Below are 24676 nucleotides of genomic sequence, written 5' to 3' on the forward strand. Positions count from 1 at the left end.
GTATAAGCGCAGTCAAATAGATTGTAAAACGTAGTAACCTGTAGTAACGCATCTGATTAACTACAGATGCTTCGATTAAACATTAACGAAACGAACTCTTGACGACCCGGTTTTAAGAAATCGCTTGATTTTTTTTTGTTTTTATTAAAATGGGCTCCCCGTCGCCGCAGTTGTCGCGATCAGTGTATGGCTTCGTGCTTATGGTCGGCTCTTTATTGGGCTTAACAATCTATTTAGCCTGGGCATTGGTTCCGATGTCCCAGTGGGCTAGCTTTGGTATTATTTATTTGCCGGATAAATATTGGGCACTGGCTTTGCCTTCGTGGACGATTGTAGCGGTGCTGACCTTTGCAACGTGCCTCTATCCAGGCTACATTCTCACTTGCAGCCATCCAAGTAGTTCGTTAGTAGTAGAAGACAGCATTAGCAACTATGACGTCTTTTCATCGTTGAAGGACCTCGATATCGAACCGCTGCGAGACCTTCGAATATCGGAGGTGAATCGGCATCTGTATAGGAGAGCGAAGTGTCAGTAGAATATACGCTTATATCGAATGAACAATTTCTTAGTGTGACTAATAAAAATATTATGTATTTATACAATTGTCGAGAAAACATATTATATATGAAATGCCGACAAAAAAGAATTAGATATTCCATGAGATTCGTTTACTTAAGGACGAGTAGATGAGAATGAAAATACGAAGTTTTGTGAAATACCATGTATTTGTGCGTAAAGATACACTATAAGTATGTAAAACGGTTGATAGCGGAAACAAGGAACTTCTATTAACTGAAAATGTTAGCAGGCATGTTCTTTTTTGTTAAGTTTTTTTGTTTGTCTTAGATCATTATATTAACAGACAATGACCCACTTATTTGAAAAGATTTCAAGCTGTGACAGTTGAAATTAGTAGGGCAAAAACGAAAATTCTTAAGAAAAAAGGTTTTATCATAACCACAATTTAGATATCACAAAGCGACATAGCTTTCTACATCGCGCTGGCATCATTGAAGCAGCTGCTTCAAGATTGTTGTGGATCATCGTGCTACGTACTACTGTCGACAATCATCGACTTGACATGCGTTGGCAATTTTGGTTTGCAAAAAGATCGTATATGTTGTAGCAGTTTTTAAATCAATTCGTTACGTTCTGACATCATCATATGCTTGTGGACGTTCACAGGTTAATTAGGAACAGATTACATTAGTAGTATTCTAAAATTGAATTGCAATAACTCTTTTTTACTCAGTTTTTTTAATTTTACGTTTTTCTTGTTGACTTTTTTTCTGACTTACGCCAATTGTTATATTTTTGTAAAGATTGATAATAAGCGTAGTATCTGATACACAGTATGCGGAAGTCTCTGATTTGGCGTATGTTTTGGTTATATTAGGATGCGCGAAAAGGCCGGTACTTATTCAGGGGTTTGTAATGCGGATCATATGAATAACGGGATAGTTTCGCATATCTTATGTTTTTATTACCCTGGTCATGCGGAAAAATAGCACGCTGTGGAGGTTCATACAATTGACCTATCAGGCCCCTGACGCCGTGAGTGAGCAGTAAGTAGGGACGGCGAAAGTTGAGCAGTTAATGCGCATCCCTTCAAGTGCGTTACCTGCTACAACTTATCTTATAGAACTCATGTTCTAACAATAGTACAAGCTAATCCACCTTCGGTGATGAAGAATTAATCTTATTATTATTATTCTCGATTGAGCCAAATCGACATTTTGGCCGCGTCAATTGAAGCACCGTAGGAAAAAGAAACAAAGATCTGTTCGGTGCAAAAAACTAAAAAAATAGTAACACAGCTATTCAGGGGTGACTCGGGCTTACTTTCCGGGATTCCTTGTATTCAGGCTCTCCTGAGCATAAGTAGGCAACGGAGCACCATTCATAATGCATCAAAGAGCCAAAGTGATTTCACATTTTCTACAGTAGTAAAATAGGGATGAAAAGAATATGACAAAATTTAAAAATAGAATAAGATAGAGGTTAGCTCTAAACGTGTACGAAAAGACTCTGTCGGTAGAGGACAAATCGTAGAAGTTATCATATAGAAGCTCTGTTCACTTTTGGGTTTTCAGCTACTGAGACTGGCTTCGTAATTCTAAATTGAACTAATAAATTAGGCACGTAATAAACTTCAGACTTTACCTTACGAGTAAAAACTATCTAGTAGCCATTGTCTACCATGGAGTGGCTGAAGTGGCTCCGCGCTAACAGCCAAGACCGTGATTTCTAGTACCGCTAACCAAATATTGAAAAATATGAGATATATATAGGAAAGCAAACATTTTTGCTGAAGTAATATATACACTTTATCATGATAAGGCCTACTTGAAATCCTAATGGAGCCGAAGAAGATCGTACCAAGTTTTCGTGTCATATGTCTGGTACTTAAGCCGTCAGGGATTATTTCAGACGGCTGGCTTCCAGCACTAAGTATGTCCATGTTCGATTTTAAACCTGGACAGGGAGGTGTTTTTAAATTTAGTGCAAACATTTTTCACCCACTGCACTACCAGCGGAACAACCTTTTTTTAGAGTTTTGCAGATCCGAAAATCCCGAATACGTCATGGCCCAGGGATGCTATTTAGATTACTATGCAGATCAGAACACGTTGGGTCTGACAAATAAGGATGGAAAATCTGAGCTAAAAAACATAGGGAAAGACCGCTACGTCTGCAAACACTTAATTAAAAGCTAACAAAGCTTGAATGAAAAATGAATTTTAAAAATGGAAGAATAATTTTCCCGTCATTCCAACTTCGTGTTCTTAAGTGTGAAGTGAAGAGTAGGCAGCGGGGTGAACGGCTATACTGAAGAGTCTATATACGACATACTAATTTTATTTTACTGTTTGTGTCAACGTGATTTTATCAACTATTTTAGGCAAAAGTGTATTTTTCTCTTTGTGCCTCAAGGAACGAGCATAGTGTGAATATTTTTGCATTTTGTGCTAGAAGATATCATTGCTTGAACCAAAATAACATCAACAAGGTGATCAATATTGTATGTCTGTAGTCCATGAGAATCGTGACCCATACAGATGAAATAATTTTTCTTCATATTTCAAAACATACATCGTGTTCAAGGATCAGGATTATGTCAGTACATGTCGCTTGGAACTCAGGGAAGAGATCGATGCAAGAAATAGGCTTTCTTTGCTCAGCATCGATATTCAGTATTTTTTTTCCCATATAACTAGTATCAAAGTTCTTCGAAAAGAGTTCTCTTCCTCTGTATTTTGTCATGCCAAATAGGGTAGACGATTTCCCGGAAAAGTACGCTGAGTTTCTGAGTACGCGCTACACTCCATATCTTTAGTAATCACAATCCTAGGAAGATAAGTTGAAGCACTTCTATTCAACATCATCAAATCCCTGCACATTTAATACTAGCTTCGTTTAGATCTTTATATTGCAGTAGTTTATTAGCCAGATTGGAATTCTAAAGGATATTTTTAACGCAAATTTCTCACCAATAATTATGAGGTTTGTAGTGTATACATATAATCAGTACTTAAATAATATTTGGCTGAATTAAGATATGCTGAAAGCAGTGATTTGCTAAAATCTTCACGCAACATTATGGGCAGTAAGTATGAATATCTACTTTCTTTTTTGATCACCTTTATTACCTGGATATGACTACTATAAACACTTAAAGTGACTCAACCATTGGTCAGGCTGTCAATTCTTTATTTATAGAAGAACATGTAACTGTTTTAGTCGATAAAGTAAATGACGCGAATGCCGCTACCGCTGCTATAGTTGAAGTAAGGTTTCTATGTTATGAAATAGAAATTCCTGATCAAAACAAGCGTGTTAATAAAGGATTAAATAAATTAGATCCGTTTAATGGATAGTAGATAAAGCATACATATTGTGAGGGATTTTGATAAATAAATGAGAAGGTATGATCAATAGAAGTTGATCAACGGCGGCATTCTCAAATATAAAAAGTTCGAACTCTACGTCTAGATGTTGAGCAGCTAGACATCGCTTCAAATTGCTGGCTCTTTCCAGCATGAGACAAAGCGTATCCATAACCGGATCGTACGCCTTAAGTTAAGCGACAAGCACGTTACCACTGCGCTATCAAGGAAATAGTTTCCAAACACGATTAGACAAGTCGAAACAGCATCGTGAGAGAGGCGAATTACAGCAGATGATTTTTCCTTTTAATTCTGAAAAAACCGTATTTTGGTGTAAGAACGATACCAAATAATGTTGGCAGTCCATAACAATTCTCATCCTTAATTTGTTAGAAGTGCAGAACCAATGACTAATTTATAAAAATTAATACATAGTCTTTTTGTTTGCTCAAGATACAGTAACCTATACTTTCAAAAAAGGTGATGTTTAGTGGCTCTTTAATTTTCACGTACGAAACCATCCAGTTGTGCGTTTCACTTTTCACATTTGAACACATACATTGCAGCTTATCCAGCTAAAACGAATCGGCTCTTCAAAAGTATTTTTTTTTATCTAACATTTCCAGCTAGAAAAGTCATTACATCAAGCAAATCGGATAGACGATTGATAAAGGCACCATCGTATAATCCACGAATTTAGCCGTACTTTTGTGAACGATTAGAGTAGCAAATTGATTCACTTGCAGTTAAGTAAGGGATACATAAATTGCCTAAACGATCTACGGTTGTGTAGATGCCGATCGTCCTCTGAGTTTTCTAGACATGAAAAAAACGTATTTATTTATGAAACCTGAATTAATAAGTTTAAAGCTCGGCAAGGCATTTGCTGCGTCGATCACCGCACTTGTTATAAAAGTACATGAGAAGTTTACGTCAGTCATGACGTAAACTTCTCTGCTTACCAACCAGAAATAAACGACTCCGTAAAATACCAATTCAACAATTGTACGAGTTCGATTTTCTTTTATGATATTTATTAAAGAAGGTTATTTCATAGAGACATGAGTCTGATTACGACTTACATGTTAAACACACGCAATTTCACGACTTCTTCTTGTACTATTCTTCGGTTGACTACTATGATCTCGTCACGATCGCGTTGATGTAATTGGTGCCGTTCGCTGAATGTCTCGGACGGTCGACGGCACCGACCGTTGCTCCGTGACTCGTCTTTGGTTTTCGCGGTGTCGATTTACATACATTACCGCGTACTATCCGTTTACGATTGTGCAATAAACAAAACGGACTTGCGTAGCCGCTGCTGAGGCGGACTCCAGAGAAAGGGCATGGAGCGATGGAAGGAAACTCAACGGGTAAGGGTATTGAGATGCGGACGATAGTGGTGAAATTGCTAATAAGTTCCTACACGGCCTGTATTGAAGCACGTGGTGGTAAATAACTCGGACTGTGCTGCGCGAAGCTAGGCCCCATTATACCGCTCTGCTTAGGGTATACTTTTTGACATAGATGTGTCACTACTCGGAAGAACAGCCTTTCGACTGATAGAAGCCAATCTGACCACTGGCTTTGGGGCCCAAGAGACATTAAAGAAAGTTTAAATTTGACAAGGACAAACTTGAATTTGATAGGAAAAACTAGTCGCAAAGAAAAGAACACGCGCTCTACATAAGCAATACGGATAACTGAAGCTACAGAATGTTGTCTTTGGAAGTTAAATTACTAAGGCAACACAGATGTGGCGCACGCTGCCATAGAGTTTCACCATAGCCAGTGAAATGTTTTTAGAAAAGGTAAAAAAATTACCTATACGACAGGTGTATTGACAGCATATGGCCTGCCTAATGGTCGCTTATAATATAGATTAAACGGTGAAATAAAGGAGGTGCGAAAAGTCGACGCTGAGTCGCACCATAGTGATCTCAAAACGGTGTTGCTGTTGCAGAGCCTTTCGCTTGCTGAGATGTCAACTTTTGTTATCGCACATTGCGTCACTCACCGAAGCGCTTCATTGAGTAGCATCTCCTACATGGATCACTGCGATCTGGATCGTGTAGTAGAGTTCGCATCCATTACAATATAGCAAGAGACAGCCACGACAGTAAAATAGGGAAAGGCCAGCCTACTGCTTGCACCAACCGCAAGCGTCACCCCATTGAACCCTTTTCGGGATGATAATCAGTGTCGCGTTTGCCTGCTCTATAGTTTGAATGTTAACACAATTGTATATATGTCCATCCAGAGCGTCCCTTATATTTTAAACCATCAAAAGAGGAATGAAAGTGCGTTCAGCTGTCCCTGTTATTCCTGTACATCTATCTGTCGTTCGTCAGCATTCTCGTCGCTCTGATTGTCTTGACGATTTCCCCCCCAACGCAGCGGTGATAGGAAAGCTGAAAGATCTTGTCGTCAATGCGCAGCATCGTACCACGAATCAATCTAGCGGGATGTTGTTAACGCTGTTCCACAAAAGGGCGAACGTCAAAAGGCTTCTTGACATCATGGAAAAGTGATTTTGAACAAGTCGAAAATAAGCAGAACAAAACTCTGCGTTGGCTTTAATCAGCGCCTCGATCTTCCGTTATCTATCAACATCTGTACGACAACTAGACAATGCACGTTGCAACTACGCGATATGCCCTCGAGGTGTCAAATCTAACGAAAAGCCTAGAGGAGTTTGTATACCAGGTTTAGCTAGGACAACAAGTTTCCTCTCTGCATGTATATGTGCATGTGAGTGTATATGCAGTTTTAAAAGTGTTCGTTATTAGACGGATAAGAGCTGACTCGCTACCATTACTAAGCATGCTAGTAGGCAAAATACATTAACAATATGCCTGCATGTGTCTTTTGGTGTATGTGCGCACTGACCGCCACAAGTTATAGCTATTTGAATCATACGTCGCTGCCGAATTTGAATGAGCAAGAAGACCCAAGGGCCGTGTAGGGCGGGTACAGGGGCCTTTCGTAGGGCACGTTAGATGTTAAAGGAAGTAAACAAAGCAGTAAAATAATAGCCTGGGGTAGCGGGTCGCAATGACAACGGCGACGGTAGCTGCGGCAACTTAGACACCTTAGGCTTGTAGCGCTTAAGATAATCTCGCTAAATGATCATAGTCCAAAAGGATAATCTTGTTCTTGGCTACGACTATGACTATGTTGTTGGCTACCGTGGTCTTGTAGTTTGTAAGTGGCAGAAATACTTGTTACTTTTGCCGATGGTGTCCGCGACATTGACGACCGTTTACTGTCGGCAGCAGCGTAGAGAGCGACATTGGAAATAGAGGAAGAATCCAGTCTAGAAGGATTAAAATACGCAACAGCAACAACCTTGCCGCTTGGTTAATTGAGGGTAAGCGAAAAAGAAGTGTTATTGCGTAAACGGATTTTGCCAAAAAAACCTATATGAAACTAATTGAATGAAACCAATTGGATTGAGACCCATCTAGGTGCGTATTTCCAACGTTCACTGTTTGCTATAAACAGGCATTTTGTTTTTTTTGTAGTAGCCATTTTTTTCTAAAGGCCGACATCTTATTCTGATATTTTCTTAATAGACATGATAAGGAACAATTTGAATATATCATTAGTATTACAATGGTTATGACTCCATTGCAAAACATGAACCTGCCGTCCTGATGACAAGATAATTTAAAATCGTATTAGAATCACTCTTATGACAGCAGGAAGAAATTAACTACCGGTGGTAGTAAAGTCAAATGCATTACCTGTGGACATTTCGTTGTATGCATACCGCGCAAAATGCAAAACTGAGCGCGTTGGGACTTGGTCCAGGACCTACATAATAGTCGAGGGCATAGTTTCACTTAAATTTACCAGAGATTTTGAAGGATTTCGCTGTATATTCGTTCCAGGGTTTTCCGACATCCTGTATCACCTACTAGGGTCCTTGCTGCCTGATATCAATCAGGCATAATGAGGCGCTTGCCTTAAAAAACCTTTATATGTGTATATTAATAAAAACAGTATTTCTATAGCTTTCATTAAAGAATGCTATGTCAACTTATACTAAATTACTTAACAGAAGATGAACATTTGCGAGACATTTCAAGTAAGAGACAGCTGTCAAATTGACCGCTTCTCTACAACATTGATTGCGTCATAGTTTTGCATACTTTTGTTCAGCGTTAGCTCTGACAATGGAAGCCTCAGCTGTCCTAAACGGGTTCTTAACTGACATCTTCATAAATTCATAGAGCGTCCTGGCATCATAACGCAGCGACGCTTTCTCACATTGAGAAAGAATAAAACCGTAAAGCGTTTAGCCGATTATCGATTCCGTCATTTTGCATTTATTTACGCAGTAACGAATCATGTGTGTCACTTGTGTGCGAGACGTCCCAAATGTCCAAAAACATCGCAAGTGCAAAAAAGGCGAGCGCCATTAATGTTGTCGCTAGATCTAATTGCGTCTGCGAGTGCTTAAGGTATATTCTTAATTTTTAGAGCTCACAGTTTCGCGTGCGTCGCATCAGGGCTCCTGCGCAGACGAGTTCGTGCAGTCGATACTCCATCAATGCAGATTAGCTAGAAAAATATATTTGGAGATTGATGATCACAATGAAACTTTGGGCTTTTCTCAATCACCTTTTGAATAATAATAAGCGTGTTATCAGGCTAGAGAAAAGATAAATTATTCTGCAGGCTCGAATGATGATCTCAGAAGTCAGCAATTTGGTAAACGTGGCACCTATGCTAGAAAAGTAGATATATCGAATGGGTTCGTAGTGGTGTCGTTGTAAGGTTTTCATTACAATCACTCCCGTATTGAGATACTTTATCGTCTAATAACAGCTTTTTATGTGCTAGTCATTGTGTTTTGAGTGGTTCTAGCTAACGTATAAGAAGCAAATAATAATAATAAGAATACTTCGGTAATAGAGAGTCGCACGATTAAGAACGACATGAGTCAACTTTGCTTAAAGGCTTTCGCTTAATGTCATCATAAAAATGGTAAAGGGAAAGAACTACTTCCATGTTTACGATAGGAGACGTGGCGATGTGAAGACATAGTGCGCTCAGCTAACTCTTACCAAAGGTCTTATATACAAGTCTCTTAGGGATGATCCGCTGGGTTTTCTTACTACCACCATATTCATTGATCTATGATGGCGCCTGAGTATATAAGAAAGCACCTAACGACCGCCTTAAAAATCAAAAGACGAGCTTTGCGTGCAATATGGCTAAGACGATACGATATTTATGACTCGACTATTGTCTGATATCGCCGTTATTAAACGTATGCAAGAGAACTCTTGAGGTATCATCATATAAGATCCCCTTTTGCTTGCATGATATGCGGTACAAGTCAACCAGTCTCGTTTAAGTAAAACTGAGGCAGACATGGAAACCGAATTAATTGACACAACTTAACGGTTAGATATTTGGCATCGTTAATGTGGCTCTAACAAAAACACATTAGATTTGTATAGACACCAAATGAAACGACATTACTTATGCAGAGGTTAAATCAATTTATCCTGAAGCGTGTGTCTCCTCCGTGTTTAAGATGTCCTTAGCAGACTGGGCAGTCTCTTTTTCCTAGTTTACGGGGTAGGCTTTGAACTCTATGAGGCCACAGGGCTTGGCCTATAGGACTAGCACATACCAATCCCCTTCTTCTGAGTCTACTGACACCTGTGTCAGCCATTGCGTCAATGATGTCAAGTTACTGCGACGCGCCTAATTCGCTGTTGCACTGTATTTTTATACTGTGCCAACAAGTCGACGCGCTACCTAGACGTTAATATCATTCCTGCTGTGCTGCTTGTTGTTGTTTTTTTTCAATCGTGACTAACTATTTTCGTAAAGAAATGTCTTCCACTATCACTTTGCATCACAATCAATTTGCGGTTGAGAAAGACAAAGGGGATATTGAATATTCTGGGGATATCGTGTACGGTGATGGTCCGTTAAAAATTCTATCACATCTGGTCTACGTTGATAGCGCGAGACAATTTGGATCGCCATTTTGAATCAGCAAACTTAGTGAGTGGATCTTATGTTGTATTTGTATATATTTTAAATGTTTGCGCCTGAGCCGACTATCACGCATTTTGTTTAGACGTATTTTTTTACTGAGAAAAAAATACGATTTTGTTCTCCTTCCGTTCTTTGATGTGAATTAGCATATATTGTTAAAATATCACAGGTAGAGCTCCCGCCCTCAAACATGCAGCACACTTGTTAAAAAAGAACTTTGCGACTTGTAGAATTTGCTTTAATGCTATTATTTACTCAGATTTTTAAAAGTGAATTCTCCATGAAACAAAATACTTGACGCAATGTATTAAGCACGATTTGCTTATTATATGTAGTAGCGTGCTTATTGCCATTAAAATTTTAACGCGAAAGCACTTAATCGGCGCACCGAACTCAGACAAAACTCACCAGGGCATTGAGAAACGATAAAAGCTATCAATCAAATCTTAACACGCATCTTAAAGAACAAGATGTCATCCTGATTTGTTATAAGGTAGCATATGTACCCCCATTTGTTATGGAGCATTGTATTTTTTCTAAGGAATATATACCCCCCGAGAAAAAAGGATTATTTCACAAGCTTAACCGTTACAATGTACAAACTCGATGCCCCTATCAAACAAGCTAGAGGCAACTATCTAGGTAAATGTCCTACATATTTCCTTCATACTAGAGAAACGCTTAACGTAGCTGAGATACTAAGTATGTCTGATTCTATTTTAGCATTTCCTGAACACATATTCGCAAGTTTCCACACAAACAGCTCGTTATTCGAAAGCAGTCCTTGTAAAATATGCTTAGTTATAAAATAATGAGAAGGCGGTAGCGAGATAAAAACGCATGTCGACGGGAAAAGTCACTGTGGGCTACGAAAGGCTACAAGGCAGGGATCACATAAGAGGTATCGAATGCTTTTCCTTACTTGATTTCCAGTACTTTGTCATAGAAAAAAATACATTTATGGTTTACAGCATTTTCATTCGGCTCTAATGACGTAGGGACACCGTATGCAACGGCAGGAAACTCTAAGACACTGGATACAGTATTGACTATATAGATAGATTATAATAATAATAATGGTATTAATGCTATCATTTGCAACGTTTAAATAGACTGATGTTCTCGATCGAGTCTAACTTAATATTTGTCTCTCCTCACATGACTGACATAAAAAGGAGCACAATGGTACGGCACTGGCCATACAGGTAGTAAGTAACCAGTGATTCGAGGTAGCATCATACATGTTCTCCCAAGATATTCCCAAGAGCGGCTGTAGAGACTTTACTAGGATATTATATCGAACATAAACTAGACTCCTATAAATATGTGACAAAGTAAAATAGGAGTGCTTAGAGCTGCTCCGAGTGTTTGCCTCGGTTTTTCTTGCTTCACGCACTTTTCGACACACCAGAAGACGCCATATAGGTGTATCAGTTTGAGCGATACGTATGGTGCAACGGTAATAGCCGGACATATAGCATATACATTATGAACTTGGATGTCTGTGCTCGTAGAGAAAGTGCCTACACGCGTGTCTTTGTTGAAAAATCAGTAATAATCAGATTATGCCAACGACGAAGTCTGTTTTTCTTTTGATAAATGGTTTTTTTAATTGAATCAAATCGTATATAGCGGCAGTGATCCGAATCAGACGTGAGCATGCTTTTCAATCTGAGTTAAGATTGCATACCTAATAGTAGTTACGGATTGAGAATGGAGAAATATTGATTATTCAAGCAGCTGTTTGAGACTGCATAAAGGACAATATATTTTGCTGTACATATATCGCGGAATTAATAGAAATATTGGCTATATTTTTCAACATATCTTTGTTGATATTTGTACTCTCGGCTTTTTTGCGGCAACGGTTGATAAAAATGAACACAGGACAACCGAAAGCACTAGTTAGAAACAAAAGTAAAGGTTATTTGCTACCCATAGTTTTTGTGTGCTTGACAAGCTCTCAGCTAATCATCGGTATGGATAGCCGAGGTGGGACCATGATATTATGATTGGATAAGTCACCCGTTTACAAGCAGAATCGTGTTTATAATACCTTTAGACAGCACAGGCTTAGATTTTTCACACTTATATGTATATCTGTAGTGAGTTGGAGAAAAAAAGGCCCAACGACGTTTGTCGGAATTATTCGCGCTATTTGCGGGAGCTTACTTCACTCGTAACCGTCTAACCTAGGTCTGGTCGAAAGACGCAAAGAGGCGTATTGACAAAATAGTCAAAAAAGTTCTGTGATCCGGGAGTTTAGCCGAGATAACCCTAGATTTCTCCCGGGTGAAATTAAAACGACCAAAAGGGTCAAAAATATTGCGAGTTGGACTCTAACACGATATCGTGTTATAGTTACTCGCCAACACTGTTCAGGTGCAGTAAAGAACAGGAGCTTTGAAAAACTAAAGGCACCGGTGGTATTAAAGTTTGCAACAGTGAAACGGTCTGCAACCTTCAGAACACAAAAGTAGGCCACCAGAGCCATACGCATAACAAGATTCCTAATTAGCTAAATCGTTTTATTTGGTAGGCAGAACTATACACGCTACTGAGCTATAACATAGTGCGATATTTGTGCCTCTTACTTACAATGTCATGCTCAACTAAAATGACTTTCGATGCTCGGAGGGTCTGCTAGTCATTGCAGCTATGTGAAGTGCCAAAAACATTTGTGTATAGCATATTCTTTTAAACAATGACAGTAGAGTGTCTCACACGGATTATGCCAAGTTTTTCCAAAAGCCCATAATTTTCAAATTAATCCGTTATGACCTACTAAGCGATCCTGACAAACAACAAGGCCGCGTCATACCTTGCATAGACTTAAGAATGTTCTATCAGCAGTAATAGTCTCGTCACCTGATCAGACTCGTACCGTAATATTATGTTATACATATATGTCGATGGCAGATTACCGGTACCAGCCCCATAATCAGACGGTTTAATGAAATGATTAGCTTGTTAACGTATCGTGACATATCCGAAGGCCATTCAAATGCATTAATATGTGCTCACATGTATTCGTGTCGTACGCATACATATACGTGTATAGATACCATATATATTTTGTTATAGGCTTGTCATGTCTTCTTGACAAGCGCCACCTCCTCTAGAACCGAACACCCGGTAACATGCATTGATCAGCTGATGACTATCTGTCATGTCTGTCACGTGTCTGTCAACGTGACAACAAATCAGAACAATAGTGCGTCTGCTTTACTTCAAGATCTTCTTGTTATTGCCAGTTTTTACGAATGTATGTCAATATGAAACTTTCGGTTTAAGTTCAGGTTGGCCATATGGCCTGCCAGGTCATGTGTAGAAACTGCAGGATACTGCTGCAAACAAGAGTGAGCAAACGCTGTCACACAACGAACAATTTCTAGCATTCGTCAACAACTGTCTGTTAAAATTTGTACGCGAAGAAAATTGTCAAGTTTCTATGAACGATAATGTTTATGAGGATAGGACGCTGTATGTTTGGGCCGAGTGCGCTCTATAATCCAAGCGGAGACAAATGATTCTTACGACAATTTGTTAACGATTCAAAAAGGCAAACTACTTCGGTATCACAGTACGATATGACGAACGTATGCAAGGCCTAATTGCGTAACCGCCGCATCTATTGTTCCGTAACATTTTCCCTTGACAATTATCGTACGGGCAACTGGACTACCATTGAGATGAACATCGCTTGAAGTTTTTGCACTAGTAGAGGTTGCAGTATCGCGTCATTTCGGACATCCATAATGGCTAGGAGTAATTCTCTCCATGGGACCTGTTGGAGCGCCAAACATTATGTGACAACGAGATAAAGCTTAGATTGACGCAAGATTTGACCAGTTTCGTTGTCACTAACGTCGTCATTGATATCATCTGGCGACAAAAAACCTAAAAAAACCGAAACACAATTATAAAAGGTAAAGTAGCTAGGTCTTTCTGATCGTAGTCAGTCATTCGACGATAAAGAGGAAACAAGCTAAGACTAAAGGGCGCGCTGGAAGTCCACTGTGCCTCAAGCGATTTCTCTCGTCGGCCAAAGAAACTGGCCCGAAAAAACAGACTCCCTACTTACAAACAGATTACAGCAAGTGTTAAAAAACTACGCCAGGGCGATAAACACACTTACTAAAATAAATACGCGCGAATTAGCTTTTATGCACGGCGTGCAGGTTAATAGCAATATTTCACTATGATGAAACAGGAACGGGGGAGGAAATGAACCTCGAACAGCATGCTATTGAGGTATTTTGTATTGCGAAATAAAGTTGTTGCCCATTCAATGTTAAATGCATTTCCCCTGCTGGTCAGTCTAATCGTTTCCAGCATTATTGATTAAGGGACAATTAGGCGGTAAATTATCTTGGCAGTTATACTAGAGCGCATTTTCAAAGTCGCAACTTAAATTGACGTTTTGTTTAAACACTTCAATTACCGTAAATGGTCAATCAATTACAATAACCCAACGTTCAAGAAAAAAAAAGAAAAAAAAAACACACAATATAAGATACCTATAGTTTCTAGCATAGGACAAATTTCTAGATATCAAAAATAGAATGAATGTTTTTTGCGCTAATAATAAAATATAATTAACAACTAAAGTTATTTAGAAAGATCGTTACAGGTATATTGATTCAGCTGCAATACACTATTGTAGATCTTTTGGCTCCTATTAAACAAAGTACACCACCCAGTGTACTTTGTTGTAAATTTAAGCCAGCGAGAAGCGCATGCCACACCCGTACTTTCTAAGGTATGTCTAACGAATACCAACATCGAAAAATTTTGGGGGATTTTTCAAGTTCTGTTATGCTATCGTTGTCCGTATTTGCGATGCTTAAATTTTTCATATTAACAGGCTAAATCATTTGAGCGATGGTTGTGTCCTGTCATTCGTACTGCGTTTGCCGATCGGCCAAAACAACATGACTCCTCTATGTAGATGTATGTATTCATATAATAGATCAAGCGAAGTAGCCACTGCATTGTTTTCCAACGTGCGACTCTCTGCGTAGAGAAACGTATTTGCCCATTGTCGAAGGTGAGTACTTCGCAGCTTCGTCAAGCGTCAAGTAGACGGCCCGTGTATATTTATAGTTCACAGTGAATTCAAGTGTTGCCATCGAACGAGTAGCATTGCAATAAATCGTCTCTAATTATCTCGTAGCAACAGCGTCCGTTCGAGCCGTAGAAGCAGTACAAAAAACGCTTCGCTTTCACGTAAAATCATTACCCTTGGGGTTATTCATAATATCGACGTTCTTTGACAAATGCGTGCCACGAATTCACGAATCAGTTGGGTTTCTCGAACAACTACAGAATGTAGTCAGCGTAGGATCGACACAATGCAGTATTAAATATTAGTAAACGTTGCAGTTAGATTTATACATTTAGGATCTCACTTAAGTATAATATCAGCAATGTGGACCGGAAGCACTAGATTTTGTCTTAAACAGTGCTACGAACTCCTTTCGCTACCGTACGCAGAGTTTTCGAAGAAGGTTTGCGAGATACGTATTTTTCAGCGGCACGATCCACACCCTCAAATAACTAACGGTGTAATTACTTCATTCAATTATTGCTTCGGTGAGCGACTGCTCCCGGGGTGGCATAACCCTTCCTTCTTTTCATGGGTGTACCTAAAAAGTAAGGCGTGCTAGGACAGTCATTCGAAGGATATAATGGATAAGGAAACTTGAGAAAAATACCTGTTCCGCCATTTCAAAGATAGAGCTGCATGTATGCGAAAGAGCCGCAAAAACCCGAACGAAGCAAATAGCTGCCGTGAGCGAAGCCACGGGAGCCCCTTTCATTTATGCTGTATTTTAGTAATAAAGTTTGTAACTGAAGAGGATTTGTTTAGAGCACTTGTATTCAAGCTGTTATTGTGAAGGATTATGAGTGTCCTTGTAAAAGAGACAACAGCCAGTTATAGCAAGTGTCACATTTTTGCGTGGATTCAATTAATCTGTAAAATTGTTCTACGGAGCGTCAAAATGTCTTTCTCCTCGTGCCTCGCTAAATTAGCGCTTGGCGGCAGCCACGGTCAGCTAAAAGTCAACCAGGGGCCGATAAGCTGATGACATCAAAGTTTCATCAGCGCAAGGAACCGGCCATGATGGGAAAGCGTTCAAAAGATAGCCGTATTCGTGTTTATCTTGATACGAGAGCGAGCCAGTGAGCGGTCGAGTTACGAATTTATCTGTGTGGTACGTAAAAGTGCGCGGGGTCCATTTTGCGACACCAACACCATTTCGATAGGCGTTGTTCCTTTCTGTGAAAATTGCGTACACATCGTCACTAATAATTGACCTTTCTGCAACGTTTATATTGTAATAGAATCTCCTCGTACGTACGTTGATAATTTTTGAAGGAAAAATGTTTACAAATCGGTTGCTACAAGCGGTAGCCAGCCAGCCAGGCGTCTGGTTCCTGTAGATGAATTTCGCGAATGGCTCTTGCGGCCATCGACGAACAATATTAACAAAAGCCAGCTATTGAATAAACAATTTCTTACGAACATATCTGTCACAGATCACAGATTGGGTTTTTATTGTGGATATATTCTTCATTATTGATGAACTTTGTGTACCTGTTCTCATCATATCTATTTTTTTGCCATAGGTACGGCTTCTTCTTGACCCTCGTCATATTGGCCCTCCCCGATGGGTGTCTGGCTTGCATTGTAAAAATGAGAAACTTCATACCGAATATAAAATATATGATATGGAGACATAGTTTCATTTGTACGAATCGATGACTTTACGCTTAGCTTGGAAGTTTGAGATACCGCGTGTTGCGGTTTTGCTTTATGCTCTAATAATTGGCTGTCTCTTGAAAATATTGAATACCTAGCATCAATTAAATGCGGACGAAAAAAGACGGGCAATAAAAATATTATCTTCGTGAACAACTATAATGATGCCTAATCTTCTATAATAAAACACATCATATGCTGACCAAACGACATTAGCTGGCTATGTCTGAAAAGACGCAATGTCGAACTATCACCAATATCATCTATATCAGTACGATAGAATATCGTCGACAATCAGAGTTGATGGAGTCTGCACGGATCGGGAACTTGTGTGAACGCGTTACGCCACAAGTGCACCGCAATACGCCGCTGACAGGATCCTCTTCGTATGGGTGGTAACTCTTTGGCTGTTTATATCCATTAGAAGCGAAGTGACTGGAGGTCAAACAAGCCGATTTACGACTGCCACTGCATGGAGTAGCTTTCAGCAGATTGAACCCTCACGAACAGCTGGCTGTGTAAGATAGCAGAATTTTTGTTGACATGTGGTCCACAGAAACTTGTAGAACCGTCAACCTTTAGACGCAACCCCACAAATAGAGGAAGATTTTATGGCATAATCTGTCCATTCTATGGAAGGTTCCCAACTTTGTATAGCTTATTTTAAAAAAGTAGGTCGACAGTTAATCGGAAGAATCAGGCCTATAACTAATTAGAAGAGTTAGGCTTACCTTACAGTCAGAAAGGAAAGTACGCTTATAGTCGTTCTGTATTTGTTCACATAACTGGTTCAGGGTTTCTTGCCATCATTGATTTGTTGACATGGTTCGCCTATGCATGCTTTTGTGTTGTCGTACACAATTTTTATTATAAAATGCACCAATTTCTGAGGAGACTTCCAGCCGTCATACCGTTTATAGCATGGATGCTTTTTCACACAAGACACGTATGGTTTATCCGTGACGTTCGCACTGCAAAATGTTAATATCTATAGAAGCTAGCAAGTCAAAGAAAAATCATTTTCGTTGCAGGTGTAAGGATGAAATAAGAGAAGCGATAATCCTACGTGGTTTAGACGTCGTGTCTCTTGCTTGCAAGGCAAGCATTATCTGTAATACGTTAAAAACTGTCTGTTTATGTAGGTTTAGAAAAGGAGACGAAACACAGAGACTGCAATGAGAAATCTGCGTATAGACAGCCTTGTGTTGTAGTAAAATATGAAGGATACGCTTATATGAATTTCTTCCGCGACTACGTCTCCTACAAGATACCACTCTGCATTTATTGGCAAACCATTGGGAAAAAAATTAGCTATAAAAAGGAACCGCGGACCATTCATCATTTATGAATATCTTTAGCATTCCGATTAATTCGGGAGAGGACAGAGCGTTGGGAGTAAGAGGTTCCTGAGGGAAACACGTGGCATCAGATGTAGAGGATCCGATAGTTGCTAGATGCACATCGTGATAGCCAGATACTCATCCTATCAATGAAGAACTTCTTTAATATAGCGTCTCAAAGTAAGTTACTATATATATAAACTAATTATCTAAATTAAATGCAGCTACAAATTTCTATTGTGAGGTTACTTGCGTAGCTGCTTAATTGATCCTATTTGAAGAACCTACGCACGGTGGTTCGAACACAATTTTTGTACTCGATTGGCGGCTTAGATGAAACCTTACAAATTAAATTAGGTAAGTTAGGCCAAATAATAAGTATCAGTATCTAGCTCAATTAACCGCTTCAGCCACACTTCAGCACACACACAAAAAGCAACGGAGGCCGCTAACAAAAATTCAAATCACGCTAAAAAGATGAATTAAGCTATGTTTATATCTGCCACAATACTGTTAGTAAATACATTTGACGAGCAAGTTAATTTAGAAGAATCAGTTATCTATCATTATCCTCTAAAAGATAAGTGATCAAATAGTTTACAATGCCCGAACGTGCGTTATGTGAATACTCTGAAGGGGCAGATCCTTTTTTCAAAGTTCTTAGATATAACATTTACTCAATGTGCTTTCTAGTTGTAAGCATATAGTCAATAGCATTTGAGGAAATGTCATCAAAGGAATAAGTTCATACAGAAAGAGTGAATCTACCCTAATTTTTGTCATGAATAGGCTGGAACTTCACTGTCACGTCGACTGGGTAAAGGGGTTTAGGTCACGTGAACTGACTCTATTGTTAGTATTATAACTTAGTGAAACAAAGGCGGCTGCTCTAATTCTACTGTTCACATTCATAGATATGAAGGTTTGAGGGAGAGCTTACCCGTCGAAACGAACTGCTAAGCGTTTTGCTTGTGTGACTTTAAAATTAATATAGGAATGTCTTCATTACTGACTTTTGTTCCGCGATTCCTCAATACTTCGTCCGACCACTAGCGACGCCAAACTCGGAGGGAGAATAATCGTCGACAACAATAAAAGCCATCGTCAAGTTTCGCTGATGCTGGCGTGTCCTATATGTACTATTGGATTCGTATCTGTGTAGCGCTGCTATAGCCATAGATATTGCGGAGGAAAGCGTAACTATTTACGCACTGTTTTTACAGACGGTCTAGCTTTAACCCAGGGTGCATGAAGAACGGCGGTCTAATAATTTCGACCGATTGCTAAGTGACCACTGTCAAATTGTAGCGCTACGTCCCAGGTGGAAATAATCGATTATAAACGGATCACTCGATTTTATAGTGATTACTTTTATACTGTAGCTAGATCACCGCTGATGCCATTGGCTACTGGCCAGACAAAAGCCATCGCGCGAAACCAAATGGAGAACAGCGTCTTTATTAGTACTAAATTAAGCAAACATAGTTTCCGTACTGATTTAACGTTTAATTGTCACGCAAACCCTGTTGGAAGGAGCAGGCATCACCCGGAAGTGCGCCATAAATGCGTCACAGCTTCTGAGAAACAGACAATGCATCGAGTCGCTTACTCCTTTCAGGCTACAAAACGTGCATCGTTCAGAAATTGATAGCGTCTATGTAAGGTTAGGTAGGACATGATGGGGGTTCTTGCAAAGCTATTCATTAGGTTGCTTGAACGGCTAGCTGGAGCAATAGCTACGTACAGAGATAATGGGCACCTATATAACTACGTTGTGTGCATGCTTATGGCCATCTGGTGGATGAAGTGACGCGCAAACTTGATTTTGGGCTAGAACAAGATTAACCAAGGCTATGAAAGTGTATGTGAAATTAAGGTCGTAAGGTAAACCCTAATGGACTCGCTGTTCTTGTTGCCATAGTAGGTCAAAGCGGCCACAAATAATCATGGTCAGAACTGTATCTGTTGATCATTAGTACACTGTTCGAGTCATACGCTGTTATTATTGATTTGAGGATGTCGCCATTTTCATGTCATACAATGCGTAATAGCGTGTCGAATAGAATAGAAATGACGAATACTACATGTGTCTATACTGAATATGTAATGTTCTGATAAATATTTTAGGCTCATTACCATATAAGGGTTTCCTCGACAGTGATCGAACGTCGGTCCAGGGACAGGAATGAAAAGTCAATTCGAAAATGACGCCTAGCCATGTCCTGTTGTGCGTGTTCGTCGCTGGCTCACTAAAGGTGAGAAAAGAAAAAATTTCATGTATGTTATTATTCCTGTTCATGAAGCTAATTACGAGTAATTATATTAGTAGATTTGCTTTATCTCTATCTTTCGTTTTTATTAGTTGTTTTTTTTAAATGACCCGCGGTGCCGTGAAGCGTTTAAGATAAGTTTCCTGTAGGTCTTCACAGATGTGATTGTTTCTACCCATCATATAGAGTACAGCAAACATCCGTACGTTCCGTACGTGTACTAGACTTCTTCTTCTTACGTGCTTTCAAAACGGATGCGTACATAAATTCTTCTGGTTTGACAAATTCTATGTAGAAGTAATGTACCGAAAAAAGATCTCAAATGGACTATTATTATTATTATGATGTATTTTAGGTATAGCATATTCAATTCATTTAGTATAATCTAAAAAAAAATGAAGTTACATTTTCTGACATTCTACTTCCCTACATATGCTTCAGGCAACTGACCCATACTAAGTTACGATGGTAGAACAAACAAGATGTACATACTTATGGATAGTGTCCTTCAGCGTCTGCATAGCGTTTATATTTTGACAGAAAAGCTTTCTTTGGCTATTTTTTTTTTACAGAATAGAAATCATTGCATTACATCTGAGAATCACTGTCGTATAGGCAGATTCGAAAACTTTATAGAGATTGAACGTAATAGAAATATGTGTTTGACCTAATAAATTCATGTAATCTTATATTAGTTCGTATATCTCTGCGAATTGATTTTTCATTTGATATCTAAATGAAGTCCGTGTTTGACTTTAATGGTGGTCATCAGGCAATTGCTAGCCAGCGTACCTGCCCATTCCAGCCCCCATGGAAATTGAACGCTTCAAATAGTCCGTCTTTAGAAGATTGGGATGTTGACGATATGGCCCCAATCCTTGGACGAAGGGAGTGTTCCGTACGAAACCATTACTTCTACAGGGATCCTGAGCAGTTTCACCTTCACACGGCAGCGGAATGCTTTTATTACACAGGAGCAAATTACCTAAACAGAAAACCCTGCCTTGCGTTACCTTTCATATGTTTCAACGGCAATGCACGTTCTTTTAGCGAAGGCGACTGCCATCTACCTGATACTGTACATCGCAAAGGCGGACTCGCAAAAGCGCTGGAGGGAGTCCCCGGGGCAGAGTTTCGATGGCTTACTTGTGTAAAGGCTGCAGTTGGTGAGTGGTTGTCGTTCTTCTATAGAGCCTAAGGCAAACAGGGTTTGTCCTAAATCTGTCATAATTCTCGTCGTCTAACTATGTGAAAAATCGTTGTTAGATTTAGATAAGGCTTCTAGCAGGTGCATCCGCATCTCCCCAAGTGCTTTGAAAACGGCTCTCGGCTGTTATGTACGAGTAGCGTTTCGGGGCTAAATGTGTTTGTTCCCTTTGTAAATGAAACAACCAGGGCCCGAGATTGCGCTGCGCCAATGTATTTTCTAAGTAATGATCGATAGCAAGGATCTATGCAATTTTCGTTGTCGAGAGCCTTCGGTATATCCCAATGAGAGCAGAAGAGCGTGGCATCACTTATTAATATATGTCTCTTAACATAGCGTCGTTGAAAACTTTTCGATCACGCAGGCTGCTAACTGCTAACACAGATGATGTGTAACTAATTAAAGTCATTTAAGGGTCCGCCGTTAAATTTCCCGAAGTTCTCATTAAAAAGAGCTTCATTCAGTGATATCAGCGTACAAAAGTTGAGTAGAACATTGTTGCATCCTACTGAACTTTAGTTGAGACCAGTTTTAAGTTGAACCTTGCGTGGTTCGTTGGATTAAATTTTTTGAAATTTGAGCTATTTTCAGAGTTATATAGAGCAAAACAAACACAGATCATATAGTACTTGTGCTAAATATGTTATTATTGAATCTTTAATAAAGTCAAAAAACTATAGAACATTTCAAAGGCCATAGACAATCCAAAACAATAAGACACAGGTACAGGTAAGTTCTCGTTTAGGGAAATTATAAAAAAAAATGAATTGATTTTGCATATTCATAGCATAACAGAACGTTAATTTCTGTTCATCTCTGTCTCGTTATTTCATGCATCTATTGTTTAATTTAAAACAGATTAGAAACATAGCCGGCTTTGTTTCGTAAAAGGGTAAAACATGACACATATTGGCCGTCATTTTACACATATCTAAATGGCTCAACTAAAATACCCTTCATTGTATATGTCATGATACCGCTTCAGAGTGCTGCCAACGTATACACCATTACACATACCCTCCCGACACTGGCCACTGTAGGGCAACCTGGGATGCTCTCACATGCTTCGACGATGCCACCCCTGGATCGATTGTGGACAACGAGTGCCCTAAATTTCTCTACGAGAAACCACCTAAGGTAAGCCTTTATCTAATTTTTTGGGAAGTATCAACTGTATCAAACCTTCTGCGACCTTTGCAAGCCTAAGTGTTGCTGACGTTTTCTTACAGTGTGTACATACTTCACAAAGGCTTTGCTTACTCGACGGCACATGGAGACGCAAACCTAATAAGACCGATGAATACACAGACTATTCCGGCTGTACTCTCAAAGAGCGGGAGGTATGTTGCAATCGTGTCTATGCTAATTCCATGAGACGTACCCTTTTTGCCCCACAGGCTTGAAATCCTGATACCTGTTAAGTGGGCGCCAATTGTAGTTAAGCTCGCTGTTAACTGGGCAACATAACGATAATACACTTCAAGTAAAACTAAGGAAAAGCGACATTTCAAATTATGTACTTCTGTTCTTTCGTATTTAACATCAACACTGGTCGACGATCCAGGTACGATTAGACTAACAGCTATAGAGCTCATTAAATTTTCAGGAGGAAATCGCTTCGGTATACTACTTCGCTATTACGTTATACACCTTCAGCGTACTGTTCTGTCTACCTGCGGTGACCATCTTTAGCTCCTTTAGGTAAATAGGAACGATTTAATTAACAATTCTGAATATCATCCTGACTGCTAATGCACTTATAATTTCAGAAACTGACACTTTGTTAATATGATCTTCATGGCTAACTTGAAAGCAGAAAAATGTTCTTTAATATACATTGAGCTTAAATAAGTCGATCACCCCACTTAGGTTCGATTAGTCTTGGCCTTTAAGGACCGTGAAGACGCAATGTTTACTGCGTCGTCATTGGATATAAAAGAAAATCAATGAACATTTTTTACTCAGTTTTTGTTAATTGTAACACCTCGTACGCATATTGCGTTTTCCTTGTTCTCCGTTTTTTTGACATAGCTTTCAAACAGGTTTTTTTCAAACAGACCGGAGTTCCAGTTTTACATTCTAGTCATAATACGGACCAGAAGAAGCGCTGAAAATGATTAATTAAATATTTTCGTATGTATATATAATTCTCATAGCACAAATTATTTTTGTAAGCTAAATACGACTTCTATATGATACTGGGGTTGCGCTCGTTCTTAGTTCTTTTCTCTCGTATTTCTTTCAGGGCATTGCGTTGTCAACGAATCTCGATGCATAAACAACTTGTTTTATCAGTGATGCTATCGTCGTTGTTCCAGTTAATTGAGCACAGCGTCCTCACCTTACCTAGCGTTAGCCGACAGGCTTCAGTCAGCACGGCTGTCTTAAGTCGAATAGCCCAAAATACGGTCGGTAGATGAATTCAAGATATCAAGCCCACATTATATAATTACATTGTTATGAGCAGTGATAACCCTTCACGTGCGTGAGAACGATCTTCTCATTCTTTTCGCATACTTTTGATTAACAGGCCGTAAAATATGTTGCTAGATTGTAAAGTTATCACTTCTTTCGTTGTGGTAAATGGGATTTTTCGGCCTGATCGAGGACAAGACGATTCGAAAAAACTTCAAAAATCAGAGGCCCGATTTAAATATCAACTTTGAATAACCGGTCGGCCACCGGATCCGTACGACGATTCACCTCAGAGCCATTTTACTATCGCGTACCATATGCAGTTTATCATGGAGCCCGAAAGTCATACGGTAGTTTTAACAGATAGATTCTTCGCTTTCATCGTGGTGTGCAGTGGTGGTGCAAAGCGCTTCAGGTTCTGCAAAAATATTTCTGGGCATCGCAGTTCGCGTGGATGCTTTGCGAGGGGATCTACCTGCATACGCTAGTGTCACAGGCCTTCATCGATTATCGATCGTTAACATCGTACTACGCCTTTGGATGGGGTCAGTTTTACCTTCAACGTAATTGTGTGTCTTCATCATTCCCTAACTCTAATACGACTTTCAATAGAAATTTGTCGATGAAAAACGCTGATCAAAGTATCGATTCATCCCGTCTTCCTGCCCAAGTGGTAAATCATTGGGCATAGAATAGTAATAACAATATTCTATGACGGTTTACGTGGCAGTGAATTAAGATTACCGTTGTCAGAATAGCCGGTTATTTG

General features: G+C 39.4%; 2 protein-coding genes and 1 long non-coding RNA gene across 8 annotated transcripts in view; 2 read left to right on the forward strand and 1 right to left on the reverse strand.

Annotated features, from left to right (window-relative positions):
• The first annotated feature begins 149 nt into the window (after positions 1 to 149).
• On the forward strand, positions 150 to 805 carry PIG-P (phosphatidylinositol glycan anchor biosynthesis class P). Its single transcript, XM_086969294.1, has one exon. It carries the CDS (start codon positions 150 to 152, stop codon positions 534 to 536), a length of 387 nt encoding a protein of 128 aa, XP_086825420.1. The 3' UTR covers positions 537 to 805.
• A 2869-nt stretch (positions 806 to 3674) lies between these two features.
• LOC111262700 (uncharacterized) lies at positions 3675 to 5169 on the reverse strand. The gene is made up of 2 exons (XR_002681798.2): positions 4971 to 5169; positions 3675 to 4200 (listed from the first exon to the last, which is right to left on the reverse strand). It is a non-coding gene; the product is annotated as an uncharacterized LOC111262700 (long non-coding RNA).
• A 438-nt stretch (positions 5170 to 5607) lies between these two features.
• Positions 5608 to 24676, forward strand: part of LOC111262694 (calcitonin gene-related peptide type 1 receptor) — a 22415-nt gene continuing 3346 nt past the window's right edge. The window contains exons 1-8 of one of the 6 annotated variants that reach the window (XM_022837133.2): positions 5608 to 5699; positions 20143 to 20270; positions 21058 to 21451; positions 22478 to 22629; positions 22722 to 22832; positions 23099 to 23193; positions 23738 to 23900; positions 24302 to 24452. In XM_022837133.2, the coding sequence (XP_022692868.1) occupies positions 20220 to 20270; positions 21058 to 21451; positions 22478 to 22629; positions 22722 to 22832; positions 23099 to 23193; positions 23738 to 23900; positions 24302 to 24452 (1117 nt within the window). In that variant the 5' untranslated portion in view covers positions 5608 to 5699; positions 20143 to 20219. Of the gene's footprint in view, positions 5700 to 5755; positions 6640 to 6704; positions 7259 to 17432; positions 18196 to 20142; positions 20271 to 21057; positions 21452 to 22477; positions 22630 to 22721; positions 22833 to 23098; positions 23194 to 23737; positions 23901 to 24301; positions 24453 to 24676 lie in introns of those variants that run through there. The other 5 variants (XM_022837132.2, XM_022837136.2, XM_022837131.2 and 2 more) reach the window with 5 other exon arrangements.

The sequence above is a fragment of the Varroa jacobsoni genome, unplaced genomic scaffold (genome assembly GCF_002532875.2).
Source record: "Varroa jacobsoni isolate VJ856 unplaced genomic scaffold, vjacob_1.0 scaffold_694, whole genome shotgun sequence".
Lineage (NCBI taxonomy): Eukaryota > Metazoa > Arthropoda > Arachnida > Mesostigmata > Varroidae > Varroa > Varroa jacobsoni.